This window comes from Cydia pomonella, chromosome 8 (assembly GCF_033807575.1).
Source record: "Cydia pomonella isolate Wapato2018A chromosome 8, ilCydPomo1, whole genome shotgun sequence".
NCBI classification, from domain to species: Eukaryota; Metazoa; Arthropoda; class Insecta; order Lepidoptera; family Tortricidae; genus Cydia; species Cydia pomonella.
This window is the reverse complement of record NC_084710.1, coordinates 13,653,947-13,671,562: the sequence shown is the minus strand read 5'-3', so window position 1 is coordinate 13,671,562 and position 17,616 is coordinate 13,653,947. Positions and strand designations below refer to the sequence as shown.

At 37.5% G+C, this 17,616-nt stretch overlaps 1 protein-coding gene across 1 annotated transcript; it reads right to left on the bottom strand.

Moving 5' to 3' along the window:
- Positions 1-410: 410 nt before the first annotated feature.
- LOC133520627 (G protein alpha q subunit-like) lies at positions 411-17,276 on the bottom strand. The gene is made up of 8 exons (XM_061855156.1): positions 16,876-17,276; positions 14,453-14,637; positions 13,570-13,724; positions 10,981-11,109; positions 9,954-10,083; positions 9,080-9,233; positions 7,769-7,876; positions 411-548 (listed from the first exon to the last, which is right to left on the bottom strand). The coding sequence occupies exons 1-8, from the start codon at positions 16,991-16,993 to the stop codon at positions 466-468; spliced, it is 1,062 nt and encodes a 353-aa protein (XP_061711140.1). The 5' UTR covers positions 16,994-17,276; the 3' UTR covers positions 411-465.
- Positions 17,277-17,616: the final 340 nt, after the last annotated feature.

Here is a 17,616-nt window from a genome sequence, read left to right as displayed (position 1 = left end):
AAACAAGCGGCCCTTGTGCTGCCCCCTACAGTTTATGTACGCTCCCTATAAAAGTACACTATCACTGTCATTGACATATTTCTAAGGACGGGCCTTTAAAGTCTAACGCAACTAGTTGCGACACTTGCGACCAATCGCGCGCGTGATGTGAACTCATCAAATCGCGTTGTGGCGTTAGACTGCACGATTGGCTCGAATTCGAATGCGTGACACCGCTGTGTTGGCCCCATTAGATATATATCAATGACCACTGTATTCACTGTCAATCTCCAGTAGGGTTAATATGGTCGGTGTTTTATCATCTGTTATCATGCCTGTCACTTTCTAACAAGTAGCAGCAGTAGTGCTGCTGCACTGCAGTTGCCATCCGAATGTAATCTATTTGAAGGGAAGAGAAAGAAAACAATCACTGTCATAAAAAATATATATTTAATTAAGTAATTTATAGAACACATGCACGTTGCATTAAGCCAAATTGAATTCTTTTAAAGCAGCCTGCATAATTGTATCTTTTACGGCACAGAACACCAATTTGATGTTTTCAGTGTCTTTTAAATAATCCAAGGCAGCATGAAAAAACAATAAATAAATAAAAGGTTAGGGTCATACCAAGATAAGTTGCCAGCGATTTTGACAGCCCAGACAGTGCAAGTGTTATTTTAAATGTCAAACTTTTATGAAATTATGACGACTTGCACAAGCTGGGCTATCAAAATCGCTGCCAAATTATCTTGGCCTTACTCTATATACTTATTGTTAAAGAAATTTACATGCACAAAGTGGGGATGAAAGGATAAGTCAGTTCAAGCCAACGAGAGACAAGTAACTGAGTGGTGAGGTACCACCATAAGAGGTGTCAAATTATTAATCACAATTTTTTTTTGTTGTTGCAAAGAAGGTGTAAAGCTAAGGTCAATGTGGAGAGAACCGTTTATAAGGGAAGGGAACACCGACTATAAGCAGACAGAGGAGAAAATCCAGACATACGAAAGTATTATAACTTTGTAAAAAAAACTTCGTGAACAAATAGCAAAGAATCATAGGATGTTTTTTTTGTCCAACACAATAATACTTTTTTTTACTAAATATTTAAGGCAGGAAGCAGCGCGTTACAAAATTTCTTTAGGCTTAGAACGTACTGCGATTAATTTCATGCGGTTTCAGAACCGCAAAAAGTGTAACGTACGGCATGCTTCATAAGCGCACGCACATGCAAAACAGAAACAGCAAAAAATGAATCGCAGTACGTTCTAAGCCTTAGATATGTTTCTAAGGGTGACCAACATTTCGAAAAATAGGGCAAAAGAGTAAGATTAAGTTTATTTAATTTTGCCGATTGTAGAGTTAGCAAATTAGAGGCAGTCCAAGCTAAGTTGGCAGCGACTTTAATAGCCCAGCCTGTGTAAGTGTTAAATAAACGTCAAAATTTCATAGAAGTTTAACGTTTAAAATAACGCTGTCTAGGCTTTCAAAGTCTCTGCCAACTCATCTTGGTCTGACGCTATGTGGTAATTTACGATTTTTTCGCTATGCAATGCAGGTACAGTCAACCGAGTTGCGAAAATCAACCCACTCCACTTAGGTGGTCACACATCACAATCGTAAATCGTAACTGGCAGTGCCACATCACTAGCGGCGTCGTCCGTCTTGTGTTGTGGTAGAACTGGTAGATTGGTTTTGAGCGCGAATCGGCTCACGTATCATCTAGAGCGTATTATACTCGTATTTTGTGATTATCTGATTATTAAAACTGTATTTAAATGATCTCTGATGTTTTTACTCTTACCTACACTAGTTCTTCCTGAACTTTGTGTGAATGAACTATTTAAAAGAAAGATTTAAAGAAAATATACAGCATGTGCAATATGTAGGTACTGGCATTCTACATAAAAATTATAGAAGCACGTTTTTTATAACAATCAAAGTAATATACTTTATGGCTTCGTAATTCGTCGCTTATCCGTCTATATTCTATAATCGCCTGTTGGAAACCTTTCAAGTGGTCACATGGACTTTCCACATTTGTTTTGTTAAATTTACCCTAAGAGTGTTTTTATCCGATATATGTCGGATGAAACTTAGAAACAAAAAGGTATATAGAATATGTCAGTGTAAAACTGGCGGTAGCCTTACTGATCGGACAAAGGAGATCTATTTATACGACATCGACTATGTTATTGTAAACTAACAAAAAAAACGGACAATTAGTGCGATTCGGACGAACCCACCGAGGGTTCCGTACTTTTTAGTATTTGTTGTTATAGCGGTAACAGAAATAATTCATCTTCATGGTTCATCAGATACAGTCTGGTGACAGACCGACAGACAGACAGACGGACGGACAGCGGAGTCTTAGTGATAGGGTCCCGTTTCACCCTTTCGGTACGGAACCCTAAAAACACGGACGGACAGCTATGTGGTTGAGGCAAGATCAGACCTAATATCTAAATGTTTTTTTAGTCACCACAACATACTATCTAGCTAAAAAACGCAGACGCTATCATATAAACACAAGAGTGACAATTTATAGTCTAGCGCAGGGTTCGGCATATTTAGAGAAGAGTCAACGACCACCAGTCAATAAATATACAGGCTGGAATGTATTTTTCACATCACCTGCTTAGAAAAGGGCTTTTTCTTCTCTGGCAGGAGGGATCAAAGTGTCACTTTTCTTCCCTGCCATGAGGGAACAAAGTAGCACTTTTTTGTTTAAGGACACTTTTTTATATTTTTTATATATATATTTTTTTTTAGCTTAAATAATATTTTGAAACATAATAATTTGCTCATAGATGATGAAGCAGTATCACATGATAGCAAAATTATTTCCATCTTAGGCGTAACACACTACGTTCAGGGAATTCAACGTACGCCCTCGCCGTAAAAATGACATTTTGCTCCCTTGTGACTCAATCTACTATTCCAGTGGTCTAAGAAGTTAAGAACTCAACTGGTATGTCTTTGTGCACCTCATAGAGCCGCAGCACTTGGGCACCGGGCCGTGCCCAGGCCGAAGCGTCCGACACGTCTACTGATGGTGGAAAGCAGTGACGAAATAAAAGGAATATATTGATGCAATATTGATTAGGTTTATTCAGAGAGAAAATCAACACATGTTACACGATCGATATAATGACATCAAAATAGAAAACCATGTCAAGAAAACAAATTCAAATATTCCCGCGATCATAGACAATATGAACAGCCAGCACTTTCCAACACCTTCTCCTGGTGGATGCTCATGTGGCTGCAGTATGGCACTATCCACACATTAACGTCTCACAGTGTCCAGCAAACTTCACTTTACCCAATGGCTTTGTCATTATGTCTGCTAACTGTACTTCGGTTGGGCAGTAGCTTATGTTGATCAGCCCTTGCACAAAGTGTTCGTGTATGAAATGGTATCGCACGTCTATATGCTTAGATCTTTTGTTGCAGGAACCAGATTTTACTAGCTGTATCGAGCTTTGGTTGTCGACATGAAGATTTATTTTTGCTTCTATATCTGTTATTTCCTTTAAAAACGATTTTAGGTATAACGCTTCTTTACAGCATTCTGCTGCAGCAATAAATTCAGCTTCTATAGATGAAAGGGACACTATGGGTTGTCTCTTGGATGTCCATGAAACAGGTCCATTTGCTATCATAAGTACTGAGCCAGATGTGCTTCGTCTCGTCTTCGGATCTCCCGCATAGTCAGAATCCGAGTAGGCATTTATAATTTCTAACGGGCTATTTCTTTTAAACAGTATGCCCTTCTCTTTCGTTCCAACTAGATATCTGAATATTCTCTTCACTTTTACGACATCTTGTTTAGTCGGATTTTCAACATTTCTGCTAACTAAATTTACAGCCTGTGCAATGTCAGGTCTCGTTCTGGTCGATAGATACAGTAGACTCCCCACTGCCTCTCTATAGGGGTATTCCTTCTCCTGAGGAGTTTCCTGTGTCGACTTGGCATCGTTGCTTCCAGGTGTGTCACAAGATTTAGCATTTTTCATATTATATTTTTCCAGAGTATCGTTAATATAGGTCTTCTGTGTCAACCTTATTCCTTCTTTGGAGTTATGAATTTCCATACCCAGGTAAGTATTTGGATTTTCATTTCTTTTCATCTCGAATTTTGTTTCAAGTTTTTTCAATAAGCAGTCTATCTTTTTTCGGTCTTTTCCTATGACCAGTCCATCGTCAACAAACAATCCAATTATTATTGACTTGTCTTCGTTTACGAATACGCATCTTTCGGTTTTTATTGTCTTGAACCCTAAATCAAACATCGCTCGGGTAAAGGTTTTATTCCATGTGAACGGAGCTTGTTTTAATCCGTATAGTGATTTTCGTAATCGACAAACTTTTTCCGTTCCATTTTGGCCAATGTCATAGCCAACAGGTAGTTTCATGTAAACTTCATCTGTCAGTTCGCCATATAAGAAAGCGGTCTTGACATCAAAAGTCATGAAGTAGTAATTTTTAGATGCGGCAACGGCTAATAATGTCTTTAGAGCAGATTGACTTACAACTGGGCTATAAATTTCTTCAAAATCCAGGTTACCCTTCTGCTCGCAGCCACGTACGACTAATCTCGCCTTGTACGTACCGTCATCTTTTATTCTAAATACCCATTTGTTGGACAGAATCTTGTGTCCTTTGGCTTCTGACTTGTCAACTATTACCCACGTGTTGTTCTTTTCGAGTGAATCCTTCTCAGATTGAATTGCCTTCTCCCAATTTCGCTTGTCCGTGCTTGTCACAGCTTCTTCATAAGTAAGTAGCGAGCAGTCAGTTTTATTTTCAGACGCAGACATAGTAACACAACTACTTAGCTCGTAATCTCGTGTCCATTTTGGCGGCCTCACTACTCTCTGTGGTCTTGCACTTGGAGCAGGGTCAGGTATCTCAAATGGCTCTGAAATTTCTGGATCAGCAACAACAGGTTGGAAAAAAAACTCTGAATCAGAAGAAAATTGATTAGGTTCCTGAAAAGGTAAATAATTATTAGTTTTACAAGGTTCTAATTCAATTTCAATTTCTTCTTTTTTAGATTCTGAACGTGCTCGTTGAATATTTTCATATTGTTCATCAGTATTAATTTTGAAATGCATCTTCTCCATTATTCGTACATCTCTGCTGATAACAATGTCATTTTTCGCCGGTATGTATATTCTGAAACCTTTTGCGTTTCTCGCATATCCTATAAACACTCCTTCAATAGCTTTCGCAGTCAATTTTCCTCTGCGATTTTTATTCAAAACAAACGCTCTGTTTCCGAATACATGTAGGTGATTTCCTGATGGTATTCTTCCTGTCCACTTCTCGTAGGGCGAACTTCCTTTCAGAGCTCTTGCTGGGCTTCTGTTTATCAAGTAATTAGCAGTGTTCACTGCCTCTGCCCATAAATATGGAGGGACATTGGAGTCAAGCATTAGACATCTTGTTTTTTCCATCAGAGATCTGTTTTTTCTCTCGCTACACCCGTTCGATTGAGGTGTGTAAGGAGTAGTCAGTCTTCTGTTTATACCATACTCTTTGAGGAGGTTGTCGAAAGGTTTTGATCGGTACTCACCACCATTGTCTGTATGGAGGTTCTGTATCTTGGTTTTATGGAATAGTTCGACGTTCTTCTTATACTCCTTGAATTTTTCGATAACTTCATTTTTTTCTGACATGAAGTATACACAGCAGTATCTTGTGAAGTCGTCTATGAACGTGACGTAATACTTCGAACCGCCCAATGATTGATGCTCGAAAGGACCGCATACATCACTGTATATTATCTGTAGAGGCTCAGTAGAGAATATTTCACCATAGCTTTGAAATGGTAGAGTTGACATTTTACCTTTGATACAGGTTTCACATGGTTCAAGAGATTTTTCTTTGAAATCAAGTCCTCTTATCATCTCATTTCTTTGCATTAGTTTCAGGTCTCTCTCATTAGCATGACCTAATTTTTTATGCCACTTCATAATTTCGCTTTCTACTACAGGTGTGAAATTTGCTGTCTCCGTCGACTCTTCAAGTTCAAGGTAGTATAACCCATCTCTTTTCTTTGCTTTTAAGATTACACTTTCGTCTTCTAGTACACTAGCTTGATTCTTTTCAAATAAGACTTTAAAGCCATTATCTGTTATTTTGCTTACTGACATTAGATTATTTGTCAAGTCCGGAACGTAAAGCGTATTTTTTAAAATATATTCGTACTCATCAGCATGTAGTACCACTTTTCCTTTACCTTCTACATTTGCAGTATGCTTCTCTGACGCCAATCGTAATTTATCAGACACAGGGATTAGGTTTGTCAACAAATCTTCTTCTCCTGTCATGTGCGACGTACAGCCGCTGTCTAGACACCACGATCCATTTTTGAATTTTGACGTATCAGTACTTTCAGTTGTCAGACATACATTGAAGCTCTTTTGTTGATTTTTGTTTACGTTTTTCTTTTGTTTTTTCTTCGACCAACAATCTTCCGTTGAATGCCCTTTTTTATTACAATTGCTGCACATTAAACTCTTTTTCTTTGCTTTCACATAGAATGCCTCTGAAGTTTGGGACTTAGATTGCGTCCTTGCTTCATGTTCTTCGATTATTTTTACCTTGAGAGTTTCAGGGCTAGGCAAAGTATCTCTCGACTCAATCGCCGTTCTAAAGCTGTCGAAATTTGTAGGCAGACTGTACAACATCATTATGCTTAACAGCTCTGAGTTGATAGTGACTTTCATGTCTTCAAGTTTACCTACGACATCCATGAAGTTGTTGAGATGGTCTCTTACATCTTCTTGAGGTGACATTTTCTTCAAAACTAATTGTTTTAATAGGGTAGCTTTTCTGGCTGGTCCCGAGCTTTGATAGATGGATACTAATTTATCCCATACCTCTTTTGACGTGTTGCAACCTTTAATTTGCTTAAGTTCTGCTGGAGATATTAGCAGTAATAACTCAGACCTTGCTTTTCTATCTTCTTTTTCAAAAGCACTTTTTTCATCAGTAGTCGCGGTCTCCAATAACTTTTTTTCGCCGCTCACGTATTCCCACAAGTCACTTCTTATTAAGATTGCTTGTGCTTGTAGGCACCATGTGTCGTAATTAGATTTCGTTAATGTTTCGATGTTACGAAAATTCGAACCCATTTTTCTTTTCTCACTTTTACACTTTTTTATTCTTCCATTTTATTTATCACTTTTATTTTTACTAACCACGCTCTGCTACCACTGATGGTGGAAAGCAGTGACGAAATAAAAGGAATATATTGATGCAGTATTGATTAGGTTTATTCAGAGAGAAAATCAACACATGTTACACGATCGATATAATGACATCAAAATAGAAAACCATGTCAAGAAAACAAATTCAAATATTCCCGCGATCATAGACAATATGAACAGCCAGCACTTTCCAACATCTACGACTACGACTAGGTACGTCTCACGACACACTCTATGTTAATTTTTAATAAGCAGAAACGTCAGCGAACGATGCTATTAAGCTTAGAATAAATTTAAAAGTGTAAAAAATACTGCCTTGGGTGTGACTTGAACTCACGGTCTCTGGATCGATACTCCAGCTTGGACACTGCAGCAGCTTGGGTGAGTTCAAGTCTACCCAAGATAGTATTTTTTTCACTTTTAAATTTACATTTTCTATGACGGCTGATCTATGATAACGTGGTGCTTTCCAAAGAAAACGAAGCGCCGGAAGCTCCGGCCCGGCCCTGGGCCGGTCTTACGTGAGTCATCCTTAGTATAGGTATATCGCAGAAATGATTTTCAACCTGTGGCTGTCGTGAAATGGGAGTAACACTGTCTGTCCGGATCGGGGTTTTCGGCCAGAAACTTCTGTAGTATGAAGTCCATCGCCTTTGGGGCATCTTGTTTCGGACCTGAGGATTTGTACGTTTTGTTAGTCTGGCGTAGACTCGGTACGTATCTGGCCTCTGGACCATCATTATGATAATTAGCTACTGACATTGATGATAATTCACTGTACAATGCTGGTCCAACAAGTAATATGTATTGACGCTACGTATTAAGGCCAGTCCAGACGGGAACAATTTTTCGCCAATCTGATTAAATTGTCTGATCAAATCAGGCCGTGTGGACGCAAACGCCAATTTTGCTCGCATATTTCGACCTTTTATGACCGATATTACCGATAAAATGGAGGTGCGGACGCAAGAAACCAATTCGTGACGCTAGTATTCACATTTATCATCAATCTAAAATTGGTGATTATTTGATTAAATTGGATATTGACGCCGATTTCATTTCTGATCAAATAAGTCGATTTGATCATCCCGTCTGCACTGGACTTTATCCTTAATAATACTTATCGACCCGGTAATGTACAGGCAACGTACATTTTGATATGTAAATGATCAAATTTATAATTAGCGCGAGAAATTAGCTCGTACTCGTTCATATAATAATAATAATAAAGCCTTTTTATTTCCATAATCATTTTTGTTACATCGTGTTGATTTTGATTCTAGTTTGAACATTTATTATATACCTATTGCTTATAATACTTCTATTATGCACCCCTGTCGGGTATAGGCCTCCTCCATGTTTTTCCATTTGTCTCGGTCTTTGGCTTAAATTGGCCAATTTTCGCCGGCTATATCTATAATGTCCTTCGACCATCTTGTTTTGGGTTTTCCTGATTTTCTTTTCCCATGTGGTCCTGGCCACTTTGTGATTTTGCTGGTTCATATACCTAATACCTATGTATTGATGCAGGCGAGATACACAGGCGAATCGAATGGTAACAAAATGTCATCATTTTGATGTCAAAATGTAAGTTTGAATTGACCTCCTGGTCACTTTACTTTTCTTATATTATATCTATGTATTTAGTTCTATAGGAATATCAGTACCTCTAGTGTAAATATTTTCGACAGAGAAACGTTACGTACGCGTTTGCGTTAAGTGTCATTTTGTATGAGATTTTTGACTTTCCAAAACGTCCCGCTTGGCGCGCTGTTCAAAAACCCATACAAAATGAGACTTAACGCAAACGCGTACGTAACGTTTCGCTGTCGAAAATATTTACACTAGGGGTACAGTTTAAGTATGAAACTCCATACCGGTGTATTCAGGGAAGTAGTCACAGAGATGTGACGTCATGATTTTCTCCTCGAGCAAGTCCTTCTTGTTGAGGAAGAGGATGACCGAGGAGTTCTGAAACCAGGGTTGGGTGATGATGGTTTTAAACAACGCCTTTGACTCATCCATCCGGTTCTGAAAATAAACATAAATTGCATCCTTATTATGCGGTACAGTCACGTCTGAAAATATCGATACGGACAAAGTGAAAAAATATGTATACACAACCTTATTGCTCAAATATTAAGGTAGTGTAGACATCTTTTTGGCACTTGGTCCGTATCGATATTTTCAGACGTGACTGTAGCAAAATCAGATCATTAAAAGGGATGTTAAGTTTGATAAAAAAAATGTACGGCTATCATGAGTTGATACTTGACGTTTGCGTTAGCGACTGCGTGAACTCAATCGGATCTGTACCCCTAGTGTAAATTTAGTCGATAGCGAAACGTGACGTACGCGTTTGCGTTAAGTCTCATTTTGTATGGGTTTTTGGACAGCGCGCCAAGCGGGACGTTTTGGAAAGTCAAAAATCTCATACAAAATGACACTTAAAGCAAACGCGTACGTCAAAAAATACACAGATTTCACACACTAAGGCGGGTTTTTACCCCTCGTATGCGCCCTGTCAAATTTGACATTTAAATAATAGATTTGTATCGACTTATCTCATTAAGTGAAATGTAATATTTCTTTTGATAATTAAAAATATCTTTAACCCGATTTAAATTCCCACGCACGGATCCGGGTCTACAGTCTAAGCATAGGAGGGCTTAAGTGCTTTTAATAAAATTTAACTGGCAATCTAGTTTCGGTGTAAATACGGAATATTAAAAAAATAAATAAAGGACTAACCTCATTATTAGATTCGAATAAAATTTGGTCATATTCACTAAGTACTCCTAAGAATATGATGGAGGTGACATTTTCAAAACAGTGAATCCACTTTCTTCTCTCGGATCTCTGGCCCCCGACGTCTACCATCCTGATGGGAAAAATATACATACGTTTAATGAAACTAGATAAGAAAAGAGTTTTTCACCACACCAGCTGTTAAAAGCGCTCTTCATACTTCAAAAACGAATGAGGAATTTGCATTTTATCCACAAGAGCGGCAAAGTAATTACATGAAAATCTTGAGTGGATTCCTCGTTTTGGCTGACAGATTTAACATTTATGTGATGATTATAAATTATAAAATAAATATGTAACAGCGTTCATTTGGATTTGATTTTTAATGTTTTGATGGTATGTATTTTTTGGTGTGGTTGTGTTTCACTCGGTGGCGCACTTTTTGTTTCATCCTCGGGCCTTGAAACCCTCGCAACGCCTAAAATTCCATTTTAGAACTACTAAACTACTGAAATATTTCACTTGCTCTCGGGTATTAATTAGCACGAGGGTTAAAAAACAACTTTGTCCCCTTGTCAAACAAATAACTATTGTTAATGTTTTAGGAAGTTCGTCTGATTCCTGGTCGCTACATAAACCAGATGAGGTTTTTGAATGCTTTTGCCTCTAATCTGGTAGAACCGAAATCAAAGGATGCTTATTCCCCGTGGAACGCCAACAAAGCTAATCATTGATCAAGCGACGGTTAGAAGGAAAACATCGTACAATCTCAAAAAGGCCTAGTTACTCTCAGTGTGACAGGCCTGCTGAAAACTTATAGAATATTATAGGTATCACTCAACATCTTCGCCATCTTCATTTGTTTTGTAGATCGCTAAAGGTTCTGTTCTAGCTTGTGGATATATGAGCTTATTCAATACATTATTTACCAAGTTCATATGGTGGGTCTCATCCCTACCCTGCAACAATTGTACCGGCAATACTAGCTTTCTACATCTTTCACCCTGTTTACGCTTTGAGACATACCTACCTAAATATGATGCCATCAAGATCAAACGGATACTCAAGGATACCGGTAGTGGGCTGTCGCGCGCGAAGGATGTCCTGCTCCGTCGGCAGATAATCCGCAGCTTCAATTCTGGCCAGATCGCTTAAATAACTGAAATACATCATGCACAACTAAATATTGCATCTACAGAATTGAAGACATTCACCGATTCTTTAATTAATTATACATTAAAATAGGGTAACGGCGGCTATTAACGCGGGTATCAAAATCGACGTCTAACACCGCGGTGTTTACAAATACGCATTTTGCAAGCAAACAGATCTATTCTCTAAGAAATAAAGTATACACAAAACAAGCTCATTCATTGGTCTATCGTGCCCATTAGTGTGCATTTGTGTGAGTGTAACAAAAAACTCGCGATTCGTCAGTTTGTGCGTCGGCGGCGCAAGAACCGGTTGTTCCATACAGACGCGTGACACCACAGGTAAGTGCACTCCAATCTTACTTAGTGTTTTACGTAATAGTTATGGCAAATAAACTAGTGCAATGCCTTTTAAGAGGTTGTGTATTGTTTTCTACACGATTTTGAATTACTTTTAACTTAGTTTTTGACCGGAAAATACGTTTAAAATTGAAAATAAAATACAGCGGTGATAGGCGCCAATTACTTCTGTGGTAAGTAATTCCGTGGTATGCCACGGTAATAGAAAAAGTGGTAGTTTTGTTATTTACTCTTTAGTTTTGGTACAAATTATCAATTTTATATTTTTTTTTATTTATTCCAATCTTGATCTATTCACGCTATTAAAGAGCTATTTCCGTGGTATGGAAAGTATTCAACTAACCCTTAATTTTTAACAAAAACTTCAGCACCGATTTCCTTGTTTCTATGGGAACCCTTAATCTGTCAACTTTTTTTATTTTGAGTTAAAACCTAAAATTTACTTGCCAGTTATGTGATTTTGTCTTTACAAGAAGCTTGTAATATACGTGTTTGATTTGATTTGAAAAAACATCTGTGTTTTATTCTTTTTATGGGTCGGAATTAGGTTTAATTAAACTCCAAATTAAGCCTATTACCGATGGTATGATCATATTACCCTCGGTAATAGAATGTATAGAAATCTATTACCGACCCAGAGAAATATCGAATGGGTCGGTAATAGGCTCTTAAAGAGTTATCTATTACCGAGTGACTATTTGGTATTGTATTGAAATATCGCATTTAGGGTACCGCAAGTACAGATTTCGTTGATAAAATTTAGACTTCAGTTATCATTATCAGATTTAAATTCTTCTGTTTTCTGATTCAGTTATTACTCTGACAGACAAGGAAGGGTACCCAACTGCCAGACAATTCCGATTAGATTTTTTTTTATATAATTTTATTTATACAGTAGTCCAAAATCTCAGACATGATTTTTTTAGCTATAAGAATCAGCAATAAGAAAAGTACTGTGATTTGTTAGTTATAAACGGGTAAATTATAACACATAATATGTGAGAGACTTCATTTAACTTAATTACCTTATCAAAAATATTAGAATTAAAAATTTTCATGTTTTTATATATAGTCGAAATTGTATAAGGTGGACGTTTACCATTTCACTGTGGTAAACTTTCACTCAGGTGGTAAACGTCCAGCTTATAAAGTTTCGACTATAATTTGCGCTGTGCCTTATGAGAAAATGTTACTTACTTGTTTTTTTGTGCAGCTAATTATGTCAGTAAGACAAACTCTTATCAATCTTTATAGCATTTAAAAATTACTTTATTTAATAACAGGCAGGCCTATTTGTCATATACGTCCTTAGTAAAACTTTACTATCAATATTTTTTGTTGTTTTACATGTAAAACATTCAACTTATAACTTGTTATACAGGTACTCGTGGGTACTTGGTAAGTTAACTATTTAATAGTATTTGATTGTGCCAAAGTGTAATTATAATCTCTTCGAATATATCTCTTATTTTTAAACATACTCCTATAGTTTTATTTTTATTTTTGTGTCATTATTAAACTTAATGACACAAAAATAATATACAGAACCCACGTCGTTATTATTGTTTTAACCCTCGGTATTAGGTTTCGAATTTTGAGTTTGGTTTCTGTTAACGATTGCAGAAAAATCATGCCAATTGTACCCTCGGTAATGAAAGCTCAATTCGCGATAATAGAATCACAGCCTGTCCCTTGCCACGGTAATAGAAGATTTGGTCATTTTGGCTTCAAAAAATATTTTAATACATATAATAACCCAAAATGAATCCAAAAACGTGTGAAACGGAAAGTTCATTAAATGCTCTGATGAAAAAAAAAATTCCTGGCTGTTAGACAGCATTGATACCCTTAATTTTTGGATCTCTTTTGAAAAGTTCCTTAACTACCACGGTAATAGGTGCCTTTACCCTATAATCTTTCTGTGAGCTTAGCAAAGCTTGCCTTAAGATAACATTTATTTGACCTGAATGAAACTTAATAGTCCACGCTGTGGTCGATCCAGAGTAAGACTATTGTACTAAGAAAATAAACGCGTATTAATTCAATTTATTTTCTAAGCCTTTTCTAAAAAAGAGTAAGACAGAAATATTATTTGGAGACATACTTACTATTTAGCAGAATCTGTGAGTTGATACTCTCGTCTGCGATCATAGCACTCCTGAATCCCGCTGTCGTTCCAGAGATCTTTGATCGCCTCCGGGTACGGACTTTCGAATGAGGTCACGCTCTCAAAATCGATTGAAGATACCAATTCCGCCTTTTCCTGAAAATCATTTTTAATGTGTCAAAAACAGGCGTTTTTCAACCCTGAGCCAAAATGGTTGTGTAGGTACTACCGAAAGCACTAAATATAATCCCAACTTTGAAATAGTAAAAAAAAATGTTACTGAAAAAATCGTGGAATACTTAGTGTGAATAAAAATATCGACATCAAAATGTATGAAGCAGAAAATTTTATTTTTTGCGATTTCTAGGTTGAGGCTGGAAATATATGATACAATTATTTGTGCGAATATATGTGCATTGTACAGTTCTGCTGCTGACAAGAATATCCGGCAATTATATATAGGTACCTAATCCAATTTGGTCTTATCTAGTCCTTATGTATGACCTCTGCCTTTTTGCATGACTCAAAAAAGAATTGACCAAATCAGTTATTTTGTCGAGATCTTTCCCAAAATCTTTTTTTGTAGAAAGGTTCTGCAAAATAACGACCGGTCTGGCCTAGTGGGTAGCCTATGAAACCGAAGGTCTTGGGTTTGAATCCCGGTAAGGGCATTTATTCGTGTGATGAGCACGGATATTTGTTCCTGAGAATCCTGAGTCATGGGTGTCTTCTATGTATTTAAATATTTATATATTGTATTTATCGTTGTCTGAGTACTCACAACATAAGCTTCTTGGGCTTACTGAGGGGCTTAGTCAATTTGTGTAAGAATGTCCAATATTTATTTATTTATTTTTAAAAGGTACATTGCTATGATCACTTACCGTCATAGATGGATCCCCGTATTGTATATTGAGCATATCCATGGCGCGGATCATACTCTGTATCGCCATGAAGATGTTCTGATAGATATTCTTGATGAAACCTTTCTTGTCATCGTCGCTGTAACCCGCACCGTTAATGATTCTCATCTGCTTGATGAATGTTGACTTGCCCGATTCACCAGTACCTGGTGAACAAGTAAGTTAATATTTGATATACTAACGTCCTACAAGTAGGTATCCTAGCCTCTAAGCAAGTATGCTATGTTGCCAAATGCATGCTGCGCCTGATCTTGTGGGCCAGAACATACGCAATGTGCCGAAATTAAAACTTTAGGTACTGCCTAGATAGATAGATAGATAAAATCTTTATTCAACCACAACTTACATGCTTGGTGACACAAACAAATAACAAGAGGCAAAAAGAAAATTGACAAGAGACAAAGAAAAAGTAACATACAATTTGACACTTATAGTTATAACAATGAACACGTACGTCTTATTTTTAGATTAGTAGTGGGTCATGTGTTGTGGTACAGAATAGGCGTTGACTCAGCATAAATGCTGCGGAGACCACAGCGCTGATCTTCCGTCAGAACTTTAGTAGCTTATTGTAGCTGGTCTTTTAAATCACGGAAGTATTTATAGAGACCATGCGTGTTGGGGGGTCTGCCAACTTGTGAGCTGAATTGAAAGCGAAAACAATTCACGCTTTTAAGCATGTGCAGCTCCCTACACTTCACGCTAGCTCTTTTTTGCATAGTACGAGTAGGTACTATGTTGCACCAATTATATTGAATTGATTTTTCGCATGGTATTATCTCATACTATTTGCAGTTTATGTGATTTTTTTCATAGGTACCTTTACAAATACTTGTTGAAAAGAGCTGGCAAACAAATCTCTGACATTTTAATCATTGTTTTTTCGGGGAGTTAAATATTTAAAAAAATCTGAGTTATAGGTACTCCTACTCATTCTTTGTAGCTATGAATTGGTTTGATTGCTCTACCGTATATAGTTCAGTGGTGGCATCATGGTTCCATTTTTATCACTTGTCACTATGCCCGTCACATTTGCGCTTACATACTTGTTAGAACGTGACAGGTATGGTGACAAATGATAAAGAGCCGACCATCTTAGCCCTACAGGAGAAAAACGACTTTAAAAAATGTGTCCATAAAATGACGTTTTTGACATTATCTCGGTGACGGTTCAAGATAGGGGGCTGAAAGTTAAGGTGTTTCTATATTATAAGATAGCCAACAAATTACATTATAAAAATCTGATATTCGTCACAGGGGCCACTTCTCCTTCCTTAGCCTTCTAGACCCTTTGCCAGCGCTTTGGTGCGAACTGTAATGCTGTGTAAATATATTGTAATAATAATAAATAAATAATGCTTCGCATCAATGAATAGGGGGTTATTAGGGGGTTTCTGTGCCATAACGCCATTAGGGAGCATGCATGAACCGTAGACAGTTAATGGCGTTATTAATATTTTTTGACATTTATGTTTGTTAGAAAGAAAAATAATTCAAAAAGGTTCATACCAGAGGTTGGAAATTTTATGAATAAGGATTTTAGTATCCAACTGTCCAAGTATGCCTTTGAGGCTTTCAAGAATACGGGATACTGGAAGATTTTACGGCTTTACTCTTTTGTAGTTTTTAGTCACTACGCCAGACATCTTACGGGGACACTAATGCCACGGATAGATTATTGACAATTGTCCCACGAGGGATACGAGTCGTGGACCACGGCACGTGCCACCAGCGACGTCGGGCGAAGTGCCGCGACGTTGCCGGACTTCGCTCGATATGTCGGGCGACATCATATGAAAGGCTCGCAATGTCGTGGGACAATTGTCCCTAAGTCTATCTGTATTTGAAACATTAAGAGTGCTGAGACCATTTGGCGTTAATTCTGTACTTACACCTCCCATGAAGATACAACTGGCTTGGGGTGTAAAATGGTGTAAAAAACTAACCTAATAGCTGACCACAGCTGGCGTTTTGGAGTTTGGGAAGAGCGCTCCATTGTTGTGGCTTGTGTGTTGTTGAGGGTGGTCATAGGTGGTTGTCTGTGGTAGTATATGGTTTAGCTATTTGTGAACGTGTTTATCTTTTCAATATATATTATTACTTGAAACCTGCATTCAAACTTATGTAGCTTGTGGCTTAGAATATTTATTTACTAGAAAGTAAAATTTGCGAAAAATTTTCTGAACTACTGACTGTTATGTTATGCAGTTAAGTAAGTTGTGTTTTTTTTCATTGAAAACAATCGTCATACAACTACAAAATGGAGAGATATCAAAAAATATATTTGGCAGTGTGAAATATTCTTGTGAGATTACTGACTTTACTGAGTTTTCCTATCCATCCACCCCATGTTTAAGGTAGAACCAAAACTACTTATAGCTTACCGAGAAGTAGAAGTTTGAGTTCTCTCCTGGCAGCACTTTTGTCTTTCTTGATCGCCTTCTCTATTTCTTGGTTGATTCTTTTCTGTTCTTTAGCTTCTTCTGACATGCAGCAATCCATGTTGGCTGGTGGGGGTCGAGGACCGAAGTCCTTCCTCACGCGCGGGAACCAGTCCTTACAGTAAGCCTTTCAACAAAGGCACACCACTTTCACAAATACGTTTTTCACATTAGCACTTCGCGTGTTAGACATAAGTACAAAAGTTTTCACAATATCACGTACCAACGACACAACGCGCGAACAACCATTCGAACGCAAAACGATTAAATACTACAAGAATCCGGTCACTGGGCCTAGCGACTTATGATTGGTATACATACACGCTGCTGTCAACTGCCGACATAAACACTTTGAAATCCGTTTATATACACGAACGTGGAACCTTGTGAAGCGACCGTATAATCCTATTATTGTAACTAGATTCAAGAAACCCATGGCTATTCCCCCACACGTGTATTAATAAGATTAAAACTGTGAGCAAATAGCGATTGATGTTACCTAGGTAATCTTCTGATAACTAGAACAAACTATATTCCTATAGATTCTGAAATCAAAATAGACGATGTGCAGATGATATCAGGACGCAGCCGAAGTGTATGCCGCACTTGGCCATTCGCCAAGCCCAAATTTTAGTATTTACAGTCTCCTATGGACTATCTATTCGATTTTTAAGCCTGTAGGTA